The 18,121-nt window shown below is 42.7% G+C and overlaps 2 protein-coding genes across 4 annotated transcripts in view; one reads left to right on the top strand and one right to left on the bottom strand.

Moving 5' to 3' along the window:
* Ddx42 (DEAD (Asp-Glu-Ala-Asp) box helicase 42) overlaps positions 1-11,195 on the top strand; it is a 43,836-nt gene extending 32,641 nt beyond the window's left edge. For both annotated transcript variants that reach the window (XM_005402190.1, XM_005402189.2), the window contains exons 11-18: positions 462-561; positions 1,099-1,146; positions 1,679-1,776; positions 3,528-3,804; positions 4,769-4,995; positions 6,297-6,407; positions 8,015-8,116; positions 9,602-11,195. In XM_005402190.1, the coding sequence (XP_005402247.1) occupies positions 462-561; positions 1,099-1,146; positions 1,679-1,776; positions 3,528-3,804; positions 4,769-4,995; positions 6,297-6,407; positions 8,015-8,116; positions 9,602-10,294 (1,656 nt within the window). In that variant the 3' untranslated portion in view covers positions 10,295-11,195. The remainder of the gene's footprint in view (positions 1-461; positions 562-1,098; positions 1,147-1,678; positions 1,777-3,527; positions 3,805-4,768; positions 4,996-6,296; positions 6,408-8,014; positions 8,117-9,601) is intronic.
* A 63-nt stretch (positions 11,196-11,258) lies between these two features.
* On the bottom strand, positions 11,259-18,087 carry Ftsj3 (FtsJ homolog 3 (E. coli)). Of its 2 annotated transcripts, none has more exons than XM_013503157.1 (20): positions 17,657-18,087; positions 17,377-17,482; positions 17,012-17,058; positions 16,829-16,908; positions 16,365-16,464; positions 16,080-16,274; positions 15,889-16,004; positions 15,705-15,809; positions 15,516-15,616; positions 15,080-15,160; positions 14,852-14,998; positions 14,574-14,709; positions 13,487-13,668; positions 13,222-13,345; positions 12,879-13,147; positions 12,540-12,625; positions 12,358-12,457; positions 12,066-12,249; positions 11,895-11,989; positions 11,259-11,816 (listed from the first exon to the last, which is right to left on the bottom strand). In XM_013503157.1, exons 1-20 carry the CDS (start codon positions 17,721-17,723, stop codon positions 11,624-11,626), a joined length of 2,514 nt encoding a protein of 837 aa, XP_013358611.1. In that variant the 5' UTR covers positions 17,724-18,087; the 3' UTR covers positions 11,259-11,623. The 2 variants fall into 2 exon arrangements, with proteins under 2 accessions (XP_013358611.1, XP_005402243.1); XM_005402186.2 differs by having other exon boundaries at positions 12,540-12,622.
* Between the last annotated feature and the right edge of the window lie 34 nt (positions 18,088-18,121).

The following is an 18,121-nucleotide window of genomic DNA, read 5'->3' as shown; positions in this document are numbered from 1 at the left end:
AATGGCAGCCTCTGGTTTTGTTTTAATTTTTGATCTGCAAGTGAGCAAGAGTATCTGACATACGTATTAGAAGCTGTGAGTTCCCCTCTATTTCAAGTAGTTTTTCTTGTGCTCTCACAGGAAATGGATCCATGGCTACCAGGAACATCAAGAATGAGAATCTAGAAGATTGTTATCTAAACATTAAAACCCACCAGTAAGGTTTTAAATCAGGTCATTTCAGAATACCTTCCAGAAATAGTTCTGGCCACTTAGCACACACAGAATTTAAAACACTATTAATGTAAAGAAAGAATTGAGTTTTTCAAAGTTTCTGTTTCTTGGTCCTTGTAATATACAAAGTTCAAGGCCGTCTATTACTGTCCAAGACTGAAGAATTAGTACTTTTGCCAGGAGAGCAGCTTTGAAAGTACTTGTAAATGTCTTTGATTATACTTACGTTCATTTTGTGGGTCTCATAGGGTCGACTGATTGATCATGTGAAGAAGAAAGCTACTAATCTTCAAAGAGTCTCTTACCTTGTGTTTGATGAAGCAGATCGAATGTTTGACATGGGATTCGGTATGCCTTGGATACCAGTTTCTTTGTCCCTATCCTCATTAACACTACTTTTTCCATGTCTTTCTAGATACAAGCAGTGTTTTTCAGCATAAGAGAAACTAAAATATTCCTGGCTAGAAAGAGAACTAAGACATTATTTTTAGGAACTTTATCAAGAAAAGCACATTGGTCTTGATTGGGTTGAGGAAAATTGAAAGTGGCTTTGTATATAAGGAGAATATTTTTCTCTGTTCTTTCAATTTCATTTATGTCTGTGATGTGAAAGTCAAGGTCTTTATTCTTGTGGAGGTAAATGTGAAATCATCCAAAGTCCATTTGTTTTCCTGTCCTTGACTTTCTCAGCTTTGTAAACTTTTAAATAACCATCTTTACTAATTGGAGGGAGAGCTTTTGGGATTTTAATAATGAATGATATGTCTTAAGAGTTTTAAAGTTTCTTTGTTCTTACAGCTTACTAGTCTTTTACTTTAATGACTTTTTTCTAGGCTTTCCAAACTATATTACAGGGTTATAATGTTAATTTTCCTATTCTTCTAGAGTACCAGGTTCGATCCATAGCAAGTCATGTCCGTCCTGACAGACAGAGTATGTATGAAGCAGCTTTATTGTAAAACGATATTTGCAATCAAAACACTTATTTTAAAAACACTCCTAGAAGCAAAAATGATCATGTGTGTACTTAAGAACTATAAAGGGGAAGATAATGACCCTTTATGTGACAGGACCTTGGAGGTCATAGGACGTAATCACTTGCTTTACAGATGAAAAAATCAAGGCCCAAAAATAAAATACTTGTCCCAGTTTATGCGGTTTTATCAGTGGGTAGAAGCATTGCACAGTATACATTTGCTGATTTGAAGTAAAGTCTTTGCCTGAACCATGCTAACAATTTATTTTTTGACTGAAAAAGTGATGAAAATAAAATAAGGGAAAATCTTATCAAAAAAATTTTTTTGAACCAGGAATTAAACTTAGCACCTCACGCTTGCCAGGCAAGTGCTGTGCCACTGAGCTATAACCCTGGCTCCTTCTCAATTTTTAAATTAAAAATACCTTCAGTTTTTAAACTTCAAAAAAGTCATACTATTTCTTTAATATAATTTACTTTGTCTTTTAGCTCTTTTATTCAGTGCAACTTTTCGGAAAAAGATTGAAAAACTGGCCAGAGACATCCTGATTGACCCTATTCGAGTGGTGCAGGGAGATATTGGAGAGGTAACCCTAAGCAGGGGACCCAGTGGGTTATTTCTCTATTATAGAGACGGAGTTAATTCTTACTATTGAGATAAAAGAATAAGAATATGTTTACAGATGATGCAACATGTGTTAGATTTGTTTTAAAATACCCAAGTTCGGGGTAAGTGAAACAGGATTTGCAAAATGTTGATAATTGTTGAAAGTCAGTAATTGGTATATGGGAATTAATGTTTGTTTCACTTTTTAATGTTTAAAAACATTTCAAGTTTGGTTTTTTTTAAACTTAGAAAGAAATAAATAAGTCTTTCTAGAATACTAGTAGTGAGTTAGGGTGGAACTGACATTTTAAGTGAGTATGGGAAGAGGGCTACACGTGATGGAGTGGGATAACATGAAGGGCCTGGTGGGAACAAGTTAAGGTTTGATGTCTTGTCTGTACACACACCTTATTTAGAAAAATTCCCTCAATTTGGGATTTGAAATTCAGTTAAGACTACTTGGAAAATTCCTTAAGTTCCTTGCCATGTTTTTATTTTTGCATTTTTAGAGAATATTTTTTAATAACATATATGTACATGTAATTGTATATATCTATGGGGTGTAGCATGACATTTCAATACATGTATATCGTGTGTGATGGCCAGATCATGGTAATTGGCATATCCATCACCTTACTGTTCATGTCTTTATGTTGAAAATATTAAAGTCCTCTGTAGCTGTTTTTGAGATACATAGCTAGCTCCCTGCCTCAAGTACCCAGGGCATTGCCCTACGCTACACCTCTCAGCCCTTTTTTATTTATTTTGGGACAGAGTCTCACTCAGTTGTGCAGACTGGTTTCAAACCTGTAATCTTCCTGCATCAGCCTCTCAGAGTGCTGGTATTACAGGTGTGTGCCACCACATCTGGCTTATAACTAATTATTGTCAGCCTTATTTCTTCCTGTGTTAATTATTAAGAAAGTTTTTGTACAGTTACTTGGTTTTCTTGGTGAGTTTTTGGGGTTTTTGGGGGGTCTCACTATGTAGTGCAGACTAGCAATGAAGTTGCTTATGTAGCCCTGGCCATCCTCCAGCTCAGCCTCCCAAGTGCTGGGATTACAGGTGTGCACCACCACATCCGGCTTCAGTTAGTGTTTTGACATGGTCCAGTTTTCACTTTTGAGTGCCTTCTATTTGCATATATATATTTGTGTTAAAAATAGTTGACAGAGGGTCCTGAAAATGATTTTACTTCATTAGAAATAACCTGCACGAGCATTTTAAAAAGTATGGCATTTGTATGCATTGGGGCACTTAAATTTATACACAAATATATATACAGAGTCTGTCCAAAAAAATGTTACACACTTTAGGAAAAGAACAACTTGTATAACTATTTTAATAAGTTTACTGAGACATCATACAAATCCTAACATGCATGTGGACAAAGCAGTCAGTGTACCTGGGAGTCAATGTCCAGTGTGTATTTCAATATTATATAAGGTTTTTTATTTTGTATACGTCTTTTTGGCGGACTTCGTGTGTATACATACATACATACATTATGTGTGTGTGTGTGTGTGTGTGAGAGAGAGAGAGAGAGAGAGTAAAGTGATTTGAGAGAAGAGGTAGTTTTTGAACTGTACTTGACATGCTGAATAAAGGGCCAAAGAGAACAGGGACTATTCAAGGTTCTTTCAAATGCAGGTGGAAAAGACAATAACTAGTTCTTTAGGTGCTCCGTAGTACCAGTGTCAACAGTCACCTCTTTTATATCTTTCTTCCCAGGCAAATGAAGATGTGACACAGATTGTAGAGATTCTCCATTCTGGGCCCAGTAAATGGAATTGGCTTACCCGGCGTCTGGTGGAGTTTACCTCTTCAGGGAGTGTCCTCCTGTTTGTTACTAAGAAAGCCAATGCTGAAGAGCTAGCCAATAACCTTAAGCAGGAGGGTCATAATCTTGGGCTGCTCCATGGGGACATGGACCAGAGTGAGAGAAATAAGGTCATTTCAGACTTTAAGAAAAAGGACATCCCAGTTCTGGTGGCCACTGATGTTGCAGGTAGAGTATGAATTTCACAGTAGCTTTAGTCTCTGCTGTTAGGGTATTATCTTACTCTGCAATATGACCTATAATGTCTGAGCAGGCTGATTGAAATGCTGGCTTCTTGACCCTATTCTGTGGAGCAGCATTTTGGCACTGTGATCACAACCTGGAGCTCTGACTACCACTTTTCACTCAGTGTTTCTCTTTCTTTGATAAAAGTATCTCTGCAGCTAGAAGCGGAAGGTGGAGTTCAGCAGGGCACCCTTACTGTGTATCTGAATATGCACATTGTCTTTACCTTATGATCAGTTGATAAGTTGTTAGTTGGGCATACTTCACTCAAGACTGGAGAAGTTTCTGGAGTATGATTTTTGGCTTTATTCTGCAATGTTTTTTGTTTGTTTGTTTGTTTGTTTGTTTGTTTTTTAAGATATGTTTCACTACATAGTCCAGGATCACCTTCAGCTATGTAACCCAGGCCAGCCTGCAGCTCACAATCATCCTGCCCCAGCACAAGTACTGGGATTACAGATGTGTGCCACAATGCTTGGCTTGTTCTGCTGAGTTTTAATAGCTATCCTTATAAACTGATGTTTTCTTGCGGAAAGGATAACACTTAGACACATCTGAGGCTAGATACAGTGGCACATCTGTATAGTCCCGGCCAAGACAAGAGAATTGTACATTTGAGGCCAGTGATATATTTCATCCGAGTTTAATTTTTTAAAATATGTTCCAGGTGCAAGAGAGAGGGCCTGGCAGATTAATGATGGCAAAAGATGCATGTCCCTTACCGTAGGTGGCCTAGGCCCAGCGTCATAGAATCTATCATAGTTGCATTGGATAACTTAAGTGCAGCTCACCAAATCTTTGTACTCAGATAAGAGAGATGTGGGCTCTTACAGTGCAAGTATTTCTAGTTACTTTGATCTTTTGACTCTAGACAGAGAAAAAAAGAATTTGGTTGTTTTTATTTCAGCCCGTGGTCTGGACATTCCTTCAATTAAGACTGTCATTAACTATGATGTGGCACGAGACATCGATACCCATACGCATAGGATTGGCCGCACAGGAAGAGCTGGTGAGAAGGGTGTGGCCTATACCTTACTGACCCCCAAGGACAGCAATTTTGCTGGTGACCTGGTCCGGAACTTGGAAGGAGCCAACCAACATGTTTCCAAGGAACTCCTAGATCTTGCAATGCAGGTGAGGGGCTGGGCATGTTTTGGATTGCCTCAGATCATACAGCTATGAAATTTCAGCAAGTAGAGGGGATAACAAATCTGACAAGAAAGCAAGCAGAGGGGTTATGAGGTCAGGTTGGAATTGTGGGATAATAGTATTTATCCTCATCTGTCTGCCTGTCTTCTCCTTTCAGTAACATTTCTCTAAAAAAGCTACTCATTGTTTTGTGCTAAAATTTGTCCCTGTAATTTCTACCTGCCTGCTCCATAGCATAGCTAGGAGTAAATTTAATTTCAGGAGGTATCTTCTGTCCTTCTTCCCACTCTTCTCCATAAAAGTCTTTTCTTTTGTGATGCCAAACATGTGCAATGTCTTGAAGAAGGCTTCTTGAGTATTCATTACAGACTGAGATCTTAGACTTTTGACCACATACTGATTATCCTCTTCCCAGGGGTACCGCAGTCCACAACTGAGTTAAGGACTACAGTACAGAAGAGAGGAAAATAACGTTTTCCTCCCCTTTCCCTGGTAGAGAGAGCCAATGCTAAATTAAAATTTTAAAGAAGATATGTTTTGTCTTTGGCTTTTTTTCTACATCTCCTTTATTGCCTGAGGTTCTCTATACTCAGAACTTTTCCAAGTTATTATTTTAACAATAACTTGTGATCATCGCCTTAAACTCTCAAAGATGTTTGCTTTTTTTTTTTTTATTTTTTGCTTTTGAGACAGTCTCTCTGTATAGTTCAGGCTGGCCTTGAACTCACTCCAGGCTAACTGCAAACTCATGGTGATCCTCCTGCCTCAGCCTCCTAAGTGCTGGGATTACAGGCATGCATCACCATGTGTGGCTTCACCTAGTTTTGTTTTGTTTTGTTTTGTTTTGTTTTGTTTTGTTTTGTTTTTAATTCGAGACAGGTCTCACTGAGTTGCTAAGTTGCCCAAGCTGGGTTTGAACTTGTGATCCCTCTCTCTTGACCTACCATAGTGCTGGGATTACAAGCATGTACTGCCACACACAACTACCACTGGTTTTGAAGCTTACCTATTCATTGCCCTTCTAGGATGCAGGCCCTGGTATAAAGAGCAGTAAGGGAAGCCTTAGCTAAGCATGTACGCCTCCTGACAAATTTGGTGTGTTAAACTACCAAAAAGAAGCAAGTCTATAGTTCTATAGTTCCTGTGGATAATTCTTCCCTTGGTATAAATGCATTAGCTAAAAATGAAACAAAAAGTTCTTCCCAATTAATTTCCTCTTTGACCTTGTCCTTTTCCTTTGGTCTTTTCCTTTTCCTGGCTTAACCTTGAAATTATGTTCAATGCAGAATGCCTGGTTTCGGAAATCCCGCTTCAAAGGAGGGAAGGGCAAAAAACTGAACATTGGTGGAGGAGGCCTGGGCTATAGGGAGCGGCCTGGCCTAGGCTCTGAGAACACGGTGAGTATAGACTACAGCGTTTCTCTTGGGATCTGTATCCTGATCTATCCATGAAAGTACCAGAAAGTTCAACACCCTCTTCAGCACTGAGCATGTATTTAATCTGATTTGAGTCAGTGTAATGTTGGTTCACAATGAAACTGTTAGAGAAGCATCTGCGAATACTTGGCTGACTAGGGCTTATTCAGAAAATTGGTTTAGATCTGCCATGGTACTAAAGTTATCACCCTTGGATGTTCATAGCCATCCCCACCTCAAACTTGGTCAGTGAGAAACTTTGCAGTCCGTTGATAGAATTCTTCCACCTCTATGCTATAGCCTACTGCTGGGGAAAACTTGCTAGAGAGTCGTGGTACAAACTTTAGCTTATACCTTGTCAATAAACTCAGAAATGATTGCTACAGTCTGGAGAAATTGCATCGGAGACATGTGAGATGAAATTTTTCTTACAAACCAAATAACTGAAGTACCACCTGACTGGCTTCTTTACTGTCTTTTGTCTATCTATCTATCTGTCTTTCTGTGCACTGAGTATCTTGCTATGTTGCCCAGGCAATTTTCTAACTCATAGGCTGAAGTGATCCTCTTCCCCCAGCCTCCCAAGGACAGCTGGGGCTGTAGGTATATGCAGTCAGGCCAAGCTTGTGTTTTTCTGTGATTATTTTGTTTTGTTTTTGTACTGGAGATGGAACCCATGTGTACTCTACCACTAAGCTGTATCTCTAGCCCTTTTTATTTTTGTTTTTGAGAACAGAGTGTTGCGAAATTGCTGGGCTGGCCTTGAATTTACGGTCCTCCTGGCTCAGCTTCCTGAGTAGCTGGGATTATAGGTGTTCATCACCATGCCCAGCTACTTGTTCTGTCTTTGAGACATAGGATCTCCCTGGGTTGTCTAGGCTGGTCTCAAACTCAAGAGTTTAAGTGATCCTGCCAACTCAGGCTATCAAGTAACTGGGACTAGAGGTGTATACCTGCCTATTTTTTGACATGTTGATTCCTGAGCCATGGAAGAAAGTTGCCAGTTTTCTGCAGTGTTATAGTTAACTTTGCATCTTCAATAAATATTCTTCCCTCGCTACAGTAATGATGATGATAATGATGGAGATGATAGTGATAGCCAGTAATTATTGAACATTTCATATGTGGCAGGCCCATTCCAAGTATTTAAAGCAGTTCATCTTCAATTCAGTGTAAGTACAGATAATAAACTGAGGCACCTGTAGTTCCATACTGGTAAATGTCAAAGGAGAGACTGAGATCCTTAGTGGTCTTAATTCAGAGCCTAAGCAGTTACACAGTGTGCTATACTGGTGGCCTTTTCATCTTTAACATAATTTTTACTTAGTTGAATATTTGTATAAATAATACATGTTCAACTTTGGGCATAATCTGATGGCATTTCCAGGAATAGAATTGTCGGGTTAAGGGCATAGGCATGTTTAAATGCCTCTTATCACTGCACTGTTTCCCACAAAGGGCAACTTTCTAAAAATATCCAGATCCCATTGTAGCTCTTACTGCAGAGTTTTTAGTATAATGAGCTCCAGTCTTTGGTAGTTGCATTCCCACCTATTTTCCTGTCCTCATGGATGTATTTTATTTTTTAGGATCGAGGAAATAATAACAATGTGATGAGTAATTATGAGGCCTACAAGCCTTCCACGGGAGCCATGGGAGATCGTCTGACAGCAATGAAAGCAGCTTTCCAGGTCTGAAATAAGTATTTTGTTAAAAAGAAAAAAGCTTTCCAGTAGTAATTTGATCAAAGGAAAAGAAACTTCAGCTTGATAACTTTGCTTTTAGTGGCATAACTTTTACATGCAGTACTATATAAGCAAGGTATACTGCACAGAAAAGGACATTGAGGCTCTATAAGCAAGATACACAGAACTGTACAAAAAAAAAAGACTGGGTTGTAAGTCCAAACAGCACGCCTCAGTCTTAAAAAAAAATAGGTCATTACACGTGGAATATCTGTATAAACTGAACAATAGCTTACCTAGAGATAGAAGTACAGAGCTAGGGAAACCGCTGATGCTGGTCCTTTGTATCATCAGCCAGACCTGAGACTGCTGTACTATATAGGATCTGTTTCATTCCTAGCTCCACAACCCTTGGTGTTGCCCACCTACAAGGCATTATAGTTCACAATAATTGCCCTCTTTGGCTAAGACTAGTTTGGCTCTGTTGTATATTGTTTTGTTGTTGATTTTTGGCTCTGTTGAACTTGTTTTGTTGTTGATTTTGTTGTTGTTGTTGATTTTGTTGTTGTTGTTGATTTTTGGCTCTGTTGAACTTGTTTTGTTGTTGATTTTTTTTGTTTTGAAATGTTGAGTTGCCCATGCTTATCTCAAGCTAATGAAATGTAGTGATCCTCCCACCTCAACTTCCTGAGTAGATAGAAATACAGACATCATACCCAATTTTCTTATAAACTTTGAATCTCTCTTCCAACCTGCTCTTCCACTTAGCTAGTTACTGTCTGATTAACTGGGCCTTTATTTATACATTTTACCTGTACCTAGACTGACGTTTCCAGTTTGGTCCCACAATTTTTTTGTTTATTTTATGTTACTAGAAGAACTCAGAAATCCTGTATAGGAATTTATTTTTAAATAATGTCATCTACATTGCATATATTATCACATCAGTGCCAACAGTCACATCTTGTATAATCAGATTTACTTCTAAACCAAAATATAATTGTAGTCACACTAAAGTGACTAGATAAAAAATAAATAGCTTTATGTCTGTTCAGGTTAGGCTGTTTTTTGTTGTGCTCAGGATCAAACTCATGGCTTTCTGCATGCTGGGCAAGTACCCTACTACTGAGCTGTAATCCCAGCCCATTACAGCCAGACTCTTCAAAAAGTGTTTTCACAATTTTTTAGATTTTTGAATTGTAAATAACAGATTGTAGACTATAAATGTGTTGGACAGCTTTATATATAGATGCTTTATTTTAGTCTGCCAGGCAGTAACTTTTGGTACATTAAGGTCCGTCTCTGTAAAAGTCTTTATTTTGTTTTATAGCACAAGAACGAAAGGAGCATCAGAACGATTACACACAAGTCATGGTGCCAAAATAATAGACCTCGTTTCTATATTCTTTATAGGCTTGCCAAGCTTATATATATACTCAGGTTTCTTGAACTTACTATTGTACCTACTCCTGTTGTCTCTTTCTCTTTCAGTCCCAGTACAAGAGTCATTTTGTTGCAGCCAGTTTAAGTAATCAGAAGGCCGGAAGTTCTGCTGCTGGGCCAAGTGGATGGACTAGTGCAGGAAGCTTGAATTCTGTTCCAACTAATTCAGCACAGCAGGGCCATAACAGTCCTGACAGCCCTATCGCCAGTTCTGCCAAGAGCATCTCAGGCTTTGGCAGTGCTGGGAATATCAGCAGTGCTCCAGTGACATACCCTTCTGTTGGCACCCAGGGAGCCAACAACACAGCTTCAGGGAATAACAGCCGAGAAGGGATTGGGGGTGGCAATGGGAAAAGAGAGAGATATACTGAGAACCGGGGTGGCAGCCGTCACAGTCATGGAGAGAGTGGCATTCGGCATGGCGATAGCCCACGTCATGGAGATGCTGGTCGCCATGGAGATGGATACCGATACCCGGAAAGCAGCAGCGGCCGTCACACTGATGGCCATCGGCATGGGGAGAACAGGCATGGAGGAAGTGCGGGCCGGCATGGGGAGAGCCGGGGTACAAATGATGGTCGGAATGGAGAAAGCCGGAAAGAAGGTTGTAATCGTGAAAGCAAGATGGACCCCAAGGTGGACAGCAAGATGGACAAGATGGACAGTAAGACAGATAAGACAGCTGATGGTTTTGCTGTCCCAGAGCCACCTAAACGCAAGAAAAGTCGATGGGACAGTTAGAGGGAATGTGTTACAGTGTGAAATCAGTTCTTTAGTTTTACTTTAAGAGAGATTTTGGTAACTAGGTGTCTCAGGGCTGGGTTGGGGTCCAAGGTATAAGGACCCCCTGCCCTTAGTGGAGAGCTTGGAGCACAGACATTATGCCTTCATATGAATGATTGTTCAGATGCTTTCTGAGGAAGCTGCTTTGGTCCCAGCAAGCACTGACACCTGGGAAGCTTCTGTTGGCTCTGGGTGAGTTGTCATGAGGGTAAGTTGAAGACACTTGGGGGAAAAGGGCCTTATAGGGCACAAAACTCACTCTAGGTTTATAAGTAGCTTATATTTTTTACTAAAATGTCACCTTATAAACATCTATGAATCAGATTCTTTTTCTTAGCGCTCTGGCCAGGCAATCCCCTTTTATAGGAGTTGGCTTTTGCAAACCCAATTTATTGAGCTGTCGGGGATGTTTGGAAAGCTGTTTGGTGCTTCAAGACATTTGCAGGGAAGGAATCCCCAATTCTAAACAAGAGTTGACACTCAGGTTCTCCAGATTGTATCCAGCCCTGAGACATACAAGCAGCAACCTTCTAAACCCAGCTTTTGAGATTTTCAGAGTCTCTGTGATTGAAGGGAAATGACTCTGAAAGGGGTTCCAAGATTGCTTCAGGCCCAAGGTATTGGCTAAATTTCAAAATTAAAACCAACAACAGCTTTTAAAGTGTTTGTTTTGTTTTGTTTTGTTTTTGTAACTTGCCCCAATAGAAGTCTTTTGCTGAAATGATTTTGATGACTTTTGTTCTATCTTGTTTATAAAAGGAAAAGAAATACACAAACTTCAAATTTTGTGACTTTGTGAAGGTTTCTTTAAGATGTGCATTCCTCTGCTTGCTCTCTAGTAAATGTTTTACTACTGGGACCCACAGATTGTTTGTCATTTCTACCTTAAAATAGTTGGTACATACAATGATTTGGAACAGTATAGCACAGGTAATGTTTTATTCAACGAATAATGATGTAGGGTGAGGGGAGATGCAAGAGGCCCACATCCCTGTGAACAGGTTGTAAAACACCACACTGAACTTTCCCTCAAGATTTAAAGAAGATGTGACTGTTTCATCCAGCACTCCATGTTCTTCACAGAAGGGTAATGGACTGTCACAGCACCAACAAAACAGCTCCTTGGTGCCTTCGAGGGAGACCATCATACAAGCAGGAAAATGTCCTTCTTACCACTTAGGACCACCTCCTGGCATTTTGTTAGTTACGATACAAGCAAGAGCGAGACTGGTACCAAGGAGTCCAGGATTAGCTGTACCACTTTTCCGGCTTAGTTTTACAGTCTTCTCATTTCCGTTTGTGTTTTTTCTTCTGTTCCTTACGTTGCTGTGCTCTCTGATCCTTCTTCATTCTGGAGTCCACCACCTTGAAATGACCTCTGACTCCAGCTGGCCGCCGCACTTTGCGACCGACACCTTTTTTGGCTACAACATAGGTGACCTGGCGTTTTTCCTTGCCAAGCCCAGCCTTCTTGTAGAGACTGTAAAAAGAAAAGAAAGAAAGGTTAAGAGACCTACGCTCTGCTCTTTTCCACCCTTTTATGTCTTCCCCCAGTTACCTTCTCAACTGTGCCATCTTCTCTCGTTCTGAGATGTCAACTGTGTTCACCACAGCTTCTGCCTTCTTCTTGGTCTGTTCCAGTTTCTTCAGCATCTAGGAGGGGACTTCAGTCAGATGAATTCTTCACCTCTGCCACACCCACACCTAACCTCAGATAACCCCAACTTACCCTCCGTTTCTTTCTGGCCTTGGCCTCAGCCACTTTCTTGATGGGACGTGCATTGATTTCCCGCCAGCGTTTGCGGTAGTGCTCCACTTCCTTCTTGTCGAGAGGCAGCTGCCGTACCCGATGCTGCTTTTCTTCCTGCACAAACCAGTCTGGAAGCTCCCCCTCATCTTCATTAAATGCATACCTGGGCAGAGAGGACAGCAAGCCAGTAACATCATTCTGGACTTCTAAGAAGACAGTGACCCATTTAACCACGTCTTGACAGCTTCTTGTGATTTTCTGGTTCCCTTACCGGTTGAAAGAGTTATCTATGAGGTCTCGCTTGGCCTTTTTGGAGGAGGCAATAACAGCACCTAAAGCAAGGCCTTCAGGGTCCAGAATCCGATGTTTCACTAGGGAAAGGACAAATGTCAGATTCCAGTTCTCAAAACTGAAAACCCCATCCCTCTCATTCCACACAGATAGAGCTCTCACCTGGGTCCTCAATAGGTACCACTTCAAACCCGTCATCATCTGACTTAGGCCCACGGCTTCGCTTCTTCCCACGGGATGGTCCCCTACTATGGAAGCGGGCAAGACTATAAACAAATATTCCACCCTCTCTGTGCCACTCACACCACACTCCATCTCAACTGTGCTTCCTAACTAAAACTACTTAGGAACTTAGAGAAATCCCTGTCACTCAGGCCAGTTAAATCGATCACCAGCATTTTTAAAGCTCCCTATCTATAGCAAACCTTGGGAACCCCAGTTTGAAGAAATGATTCAAATCACTGCTTCCTCTTTACCATTCCCACTGCTGTGCCCACTCACCTCTCTTCCTCCTCACTGCTACTGCTGTCACTGTCTGAGTTGTCACTTCCTTCCCCTGCAGGGCCAGTGGTAGCTCCTTCCCCAGAGGGAGCCTCTTCCCCACTTGGGGCCTCATTCTGGTACTGGGGAAATTTTCTCTCAGTCTTCAAACTGGAAGGTGATGGTGGTTTGGGCGGTTCTTGCTCCTTCTGACGGCTCTTGTACAACAACTGGGCCTGACTGATCTCCAGGGCCTCATCAGCATCATCCTCAATCCAAGTGAAGCCATCCTGTTGTGGGAGAACCTTCAGCTATCCTCCTCCCAGGGAATGCCAGCTTCCCAATAGTCTTACCCCAGCTTCACCTTTGAGAACCACAGGTTGGCTTGTTCTTCTTGCAACACTGCCTTTTCCTCCAGTGGTACCAGCAGTGGATTCTCTTCTTCCTCTTCCTCCTCTTTATTATCTTCTAGTTGAGCAAATCGCACACTGCAGACACCAGGGAATGTAGGGAAAGGCTCAGTGACCAAATGCCCAGAGGCCGTGCTCCCCATACCCCTAGCAGTAAACACATTAACTGTGTCAGGAGTTGAACTAAAGGTAGGGGCATACCTCTTAGAAATCCCTTACCTCTTTTGGTCCTTCAATCTTTGATGTCCCCCAACTCCTGCCAACTCCTCTGGATCCAAGTCACTGTCCATAGATGAACCACTGTCGTCGTCCTCATCTGACACATAGATGTCATCCCTTGGTAGGTCAGACAGAAGCCTGTCAGCAGCACTCATGTCACCTTGTGTTACTTCCTCTAACAACTGGAGTTTAAGAAAAATAGAAATTTGAGTACTTAGTAAAAAATACTTGCTGTGTCCATCTCCCCCTCAGCAACACTAGTAACACATAGGCCAATAGCTATTTCCTTTTACAGATATGACCTAGGGAAGAGACTGGCCTATCTGAACATCCCATTCTAGACTAGAGAGCACTGTTCTGTCCTGCTCATTGGTTTAAAAATCACTCTTACGGCTCAGGATATAACTAGCTCAGTGGTAGAAAGCTTGCCTCACATTCAAGAAACCCTGGATCAAATAAATTCTCAGCACCAATACCACCAAAAGGAAAAAAAAATTCATTTTGAAAAGATACCATCACCTTAGAATTTTGATCCCACTAAGAAAAGGAACCCAGACAACATGTAACTGACATACCTGCTTCACTAGTAAAGTGGAGAACTGCTCAGTGGTAGCTGACAGTCTCACAGCCTAAGTGCTGCAGCTAGATCTGAAGGCTGAGCTTGTGTCTGTTCTGTGACTGCTATAGTGCCTCTCCTGGGTGCCAAACATGACCTGACTCTGACATTCCCACACGAGAGCTCCAACAGTTCATTTTGCTTGTGACACTGATTTCATCAGGCAAAGTAAATTCTTCAGTATTTGACAGAAGCACCACACACCAAATTCCAAGTGCTAACCTGGTCTCAGTGAACTGATGCCCTCCACTGAGGAACACCCTCTTTTCTCCTGATAATCCAGCTACCTTAGCTGCATTTACCAAAATCTCAGCTCTGGGTCCTGTTCTAGTGCTACAATAATCTGTATCATAGTCACTACAGGTGTGCTTATTTTTGTCTTTTGAGTCACAGGGCTCTATTTTTTCCCCATCTCCCTCTTACCAAGCCATCCTCCTGTTCTTTCAACCTGTATCCCCAACCCCACCTCACCTGGTGACCTCGGATGGTACGCAAGGAGAACATGCCTGTCTCCCCCTCATCTGCAATGGAAACTCCAGGCAGATCCATCTTCAACTCTATGCGTTCCCGCTGCTTCCTCTGCTCTCGAAGCAGCTTCTTCTTCTTCCTAAGGGGATGGGTTGGGAGAATTTGAAAACCTACCCTGCCCTCAAGATTCCCTTTCTGTGCCTTTTGTTCTTCTTTCCCATCTGCACACACAGAGGTACTATGCACTGGGGTTCCCCAAGCTCTTCCCCTGCTTCCCTAACCTCTTTAATTCTGCCACCTCCTGGGCCTTCATCTCTGCCAGGGTCTGGTTCAGCTGCTCCTCCTCTTCCTCCTCCTTAGAAGGCTGCCTTGTGTTCCCAGCAGTAGACTCCTCCTCCTCATCACCTTCTTCCTCTCCTGAGCTGAGGCTAACAAAACAGTCCAAGATGTTGTTTTCCAGATACTTCCTCCCAACACAAAGTTCCACCTACCCTCCTTAGTTCCCTCACCTGATATCCAGTGCTTTTGCTTGCTCTTTCAGCTTCTTAGCCATATAGCGCCGAAGTTTTGTTCTCCAGTTCAGCAGTGACCTGCCACAGAAATACTGATCTTAATCATCTCATCTTTTTTCCTTCTTCTGTTTTAAATCTGCCTTTTTTTTTTTTTTTGGTGTTTTGAGACAGGGTCTTCCTATGCAGCCTAGGCTGGCCTCGATGATCCTCCTGCCTCAGTCTCCCAAGTGTCAGGACTACAGGCATGCATTAGCTCACCCAGCTAATCTACACTTCAGATTTCAGGCTCTAGTCACAGAAATCCTAAGGGTCAGGCCCCACCCTAAAGCTCTAGCACAACAGCATACTTATCTCAGAGATCCAGCATCATGATCTTTGTTGAAAGGCTTTTCCCTCCTTCAGAGCTGTCCCCTTCACCCACTCCACTACATACCTAAGTTCCTTGCGCCCCAGAACTTTGATGTCCTGACAGCATGCCCGTATGTCCTCAGTGGTAGCTGGATGTTGTGCCAACTCCTCATCATCTATTGAGATCTATTGGACAGGAAAAGCAGTCAAGAGAGAATTTTAGGCTCAATTTCTAGAGCTCCTTTTTATCCCTCCCTCAGATCTGGGAACTCACTTCGCTGGCCTTGGAGAGGAAGTCAACAGGGTTGGCAGCACGTAGGAAGTCAGTGACTGAGGTACGGTGATAAAGAGTCAGGTCACCCTCAGCATAGCCTTCAGCCTTAGGGAGAGAAAAATGGTTGGGCAGTCCCTTCTGAGGTTTCTGAAGGACTCACCAGGCCCAACTTCCCCAAACGCACCTTTGGCTTCTTCTTAGTTACCAACTCAGTAACAGTCTTAGCCTGAACTTCAACCTCCTTGAAGGCAAACTTGGGATCAAAAAATTTACTATCAACCTTGTCAGGAGCCAAGAATCCTAAAGTGATGACATATTTTTAAAATACGGTTTGGTAATTAGAAGGCCCACCCAAGAGAGAGAAGTGATACCCACCCTGGCAGACAACGAAGATTTCTGCAGATTCATGGCGAGAGGCTTGGGGCTTGGTGGCCTGGACACGGCGGAACAGCTGCTGAAAAATCCACAGCAAGGGCTGATAGTCACGGGAACGGAAAACCTTTGTGATGAAGCAGCCACCACGGGCCAAAAAATCACAAGCCAAACGCAGAGCCATCAATGTCAAGTGGGCTGTGGGATAAAGACACTCAGTGAGGATCTCCATGACCCGAGGGCATGCCACTTCCGTCTCTACCCTCATCAGTTCCACTCCCTGCACACCTTGTGAGTAAGCGTCATGGACCCAACTAGCCCCAACGTTGGGGGCCCCATCATTGAGCACAACATCCACTTTCCAGGTCTTTAGCTCCTTTCTCAGCGCCTACAGAGGAGAGGGATTATGGCAACAGAAACACAAGAATGGGTAAAGACAGAATCCCTAGACCAGCCATCCCTGTCCCTCCAGTCATCCACTGAGTGCCCACCACAGCCCTAATACTATGTTAGGTACTGGAAATGAAATAGAAAACAAAACTAACACATTTCCATCTTCTTGAAGCTTAGGGTGTAATAGTCCACTGGGAAGGATTTCATCCCAGACTAAATAAGGCTAGAGTGGACATTACGAATGCCATGCACCTTGTACAGATGTCATGCAGGCAGCTGCTCAAAGCATGGTAAAAACTGCACTTAGGAGATCTGGAAGCTGTGGTATTTGTACATAAAAGGAGAGAAATTCCCATTACCTGCCTACAGCGTTCTGTAGTGATGTCCTCCTGAAGAGTCACCACATTGGGAAGAGGCTTGATTGGAACCAGGTCCACTCCTGCAAGAAAGCAGGTCAGAGTACTCAAGCAGCAAGGAAAGAAATGTATGACAATTAGCACCTCATCCCCCGAAAACATCCAGGAGAGCCACCAGTTACTCACCCACAATAAGACTGGACACAGGCATAAACTTGGCAGCCACCTGCAGCCTATGAAAGGAACAGAGATTAGGACACCTGGAACTGGCCCTTTTCTTCCCCTGGCAATGTGATCTCTCACCCTTGATGTCAGAGAGTCTGGCCCAGTGTAGTGGCCAAAGGCATCGTATGTACACATTCCAAGGAAATCGCCCACCCAAGGTTTAGAATAGACTTCTGCTTTGGAATACAGAAAAATCTGAGGCTAGAATTAGTGCACTGGGTTGGGAGTAAGAGACCCAAAATCCGACCCTCCCCGAAAAACACAATTCTAATCCATGAAAGGCCATGAAACTGCCACCAAGAGCAACTGCGCCGAGTGTTACACACCATCCTCCTGGAGCAGCACACAAATCCAATAAGGCTCGAGCTTTCTGCAGGAACTGAAAGCGGCGATTGAGCTGGATCAGCTTGAAAGCTGAGCGGGAACGATAACCTGGGAGGCAGGGAGTAGCGACACAACAATGACGTCCGCGGAACGCTTTTCCAGCAGGACTTCTCCAGCCTCGTAACCCACCACCCCTTCTGCGGAAATGGAGCCCAACATTTGGAAAGGCGCAGGCCACCAGGATCGTGCCCACGTTCGCTCACAGCGCCAAGCCTGACTCACCGGTCTCCTTTGCCAAATGATAAAACTTGTCCCGCCGGCTCTTGCCAACTTTGCCCTTCTTGCCCATGGTAGAATGGGAGAATGGCACTCAATCTGGGGAGAAAGTAGAAATTGAGGTTTCTTCCTAAGCACTAGATTCTGCTTCCGTTACCAACTTCCCACAGCAAACACACTCCGAGTCTCCGACCCAGCGGCGTTTTCACTACAGAAGAGCACATGTGAGCAACTTCCGCTTCCGCTCGGGCCCCTTGCGTGCCCGGCTTCCAGTTTTTCTCCATTTTGAATGTGCCGTAAATGTGTTGTCCCAAGTCTTACACGTTGAAAGAATGTGTTCAGGGAGGGATATTACAATATTCAAATAATGAGTTTCTAGGAGGCAACAAATCGGAGATCTACTCCCTCTCTTCTTCCCCAAACTCCTAATCTCGAGAATCCGCCCCTCGCGTCACGCCCCTATAATTTCTT

This window comes from Chinchilla lanigera, unplaced genomic scaffold (genome assembly GCF_000276665.1).
Source record: "Chinchilla lanigera isolate Chin_1 unplaced genomic scaffold, ChiLan1.0 scaffold00077, whole genome shotgun sequence".
NCBI lineage: Eukaryota > Metazoa > Chordata > Mammalia > Rodentia > Chinchillidae > Chinchilla > Chinchilla lanigera.
The sequence above is the reverse complement of the archived record's forward strand: the minus strand, read 5'-3'. Positions and strand labels throughout refer to the sequence as shown.

Coding starts and splice junctions, on each gene's coding strand:
- Ftsj3 (XM_013503157.1), bottom strand. CDS start 17,723: ATGGGCAAGAAGGGCAAAGTTGGCAAGAGCCGGCGGGACAAGTTTTAT. Junction 17,059..17,376: donor TGTGCTGCTCCAGGAGGATG/GTGTGTAACACT, acceptor TTCCTTTCATAG/GCTGCAGGTGGCTGCCAAGT. Junction 14,999..15,079: donor GCAAAAGCACTGGATATCAG/GTGAGGGAACTA, acceptor CTGTTTTGTTAG/CCTCAGCTCAGGAGAGGAAG.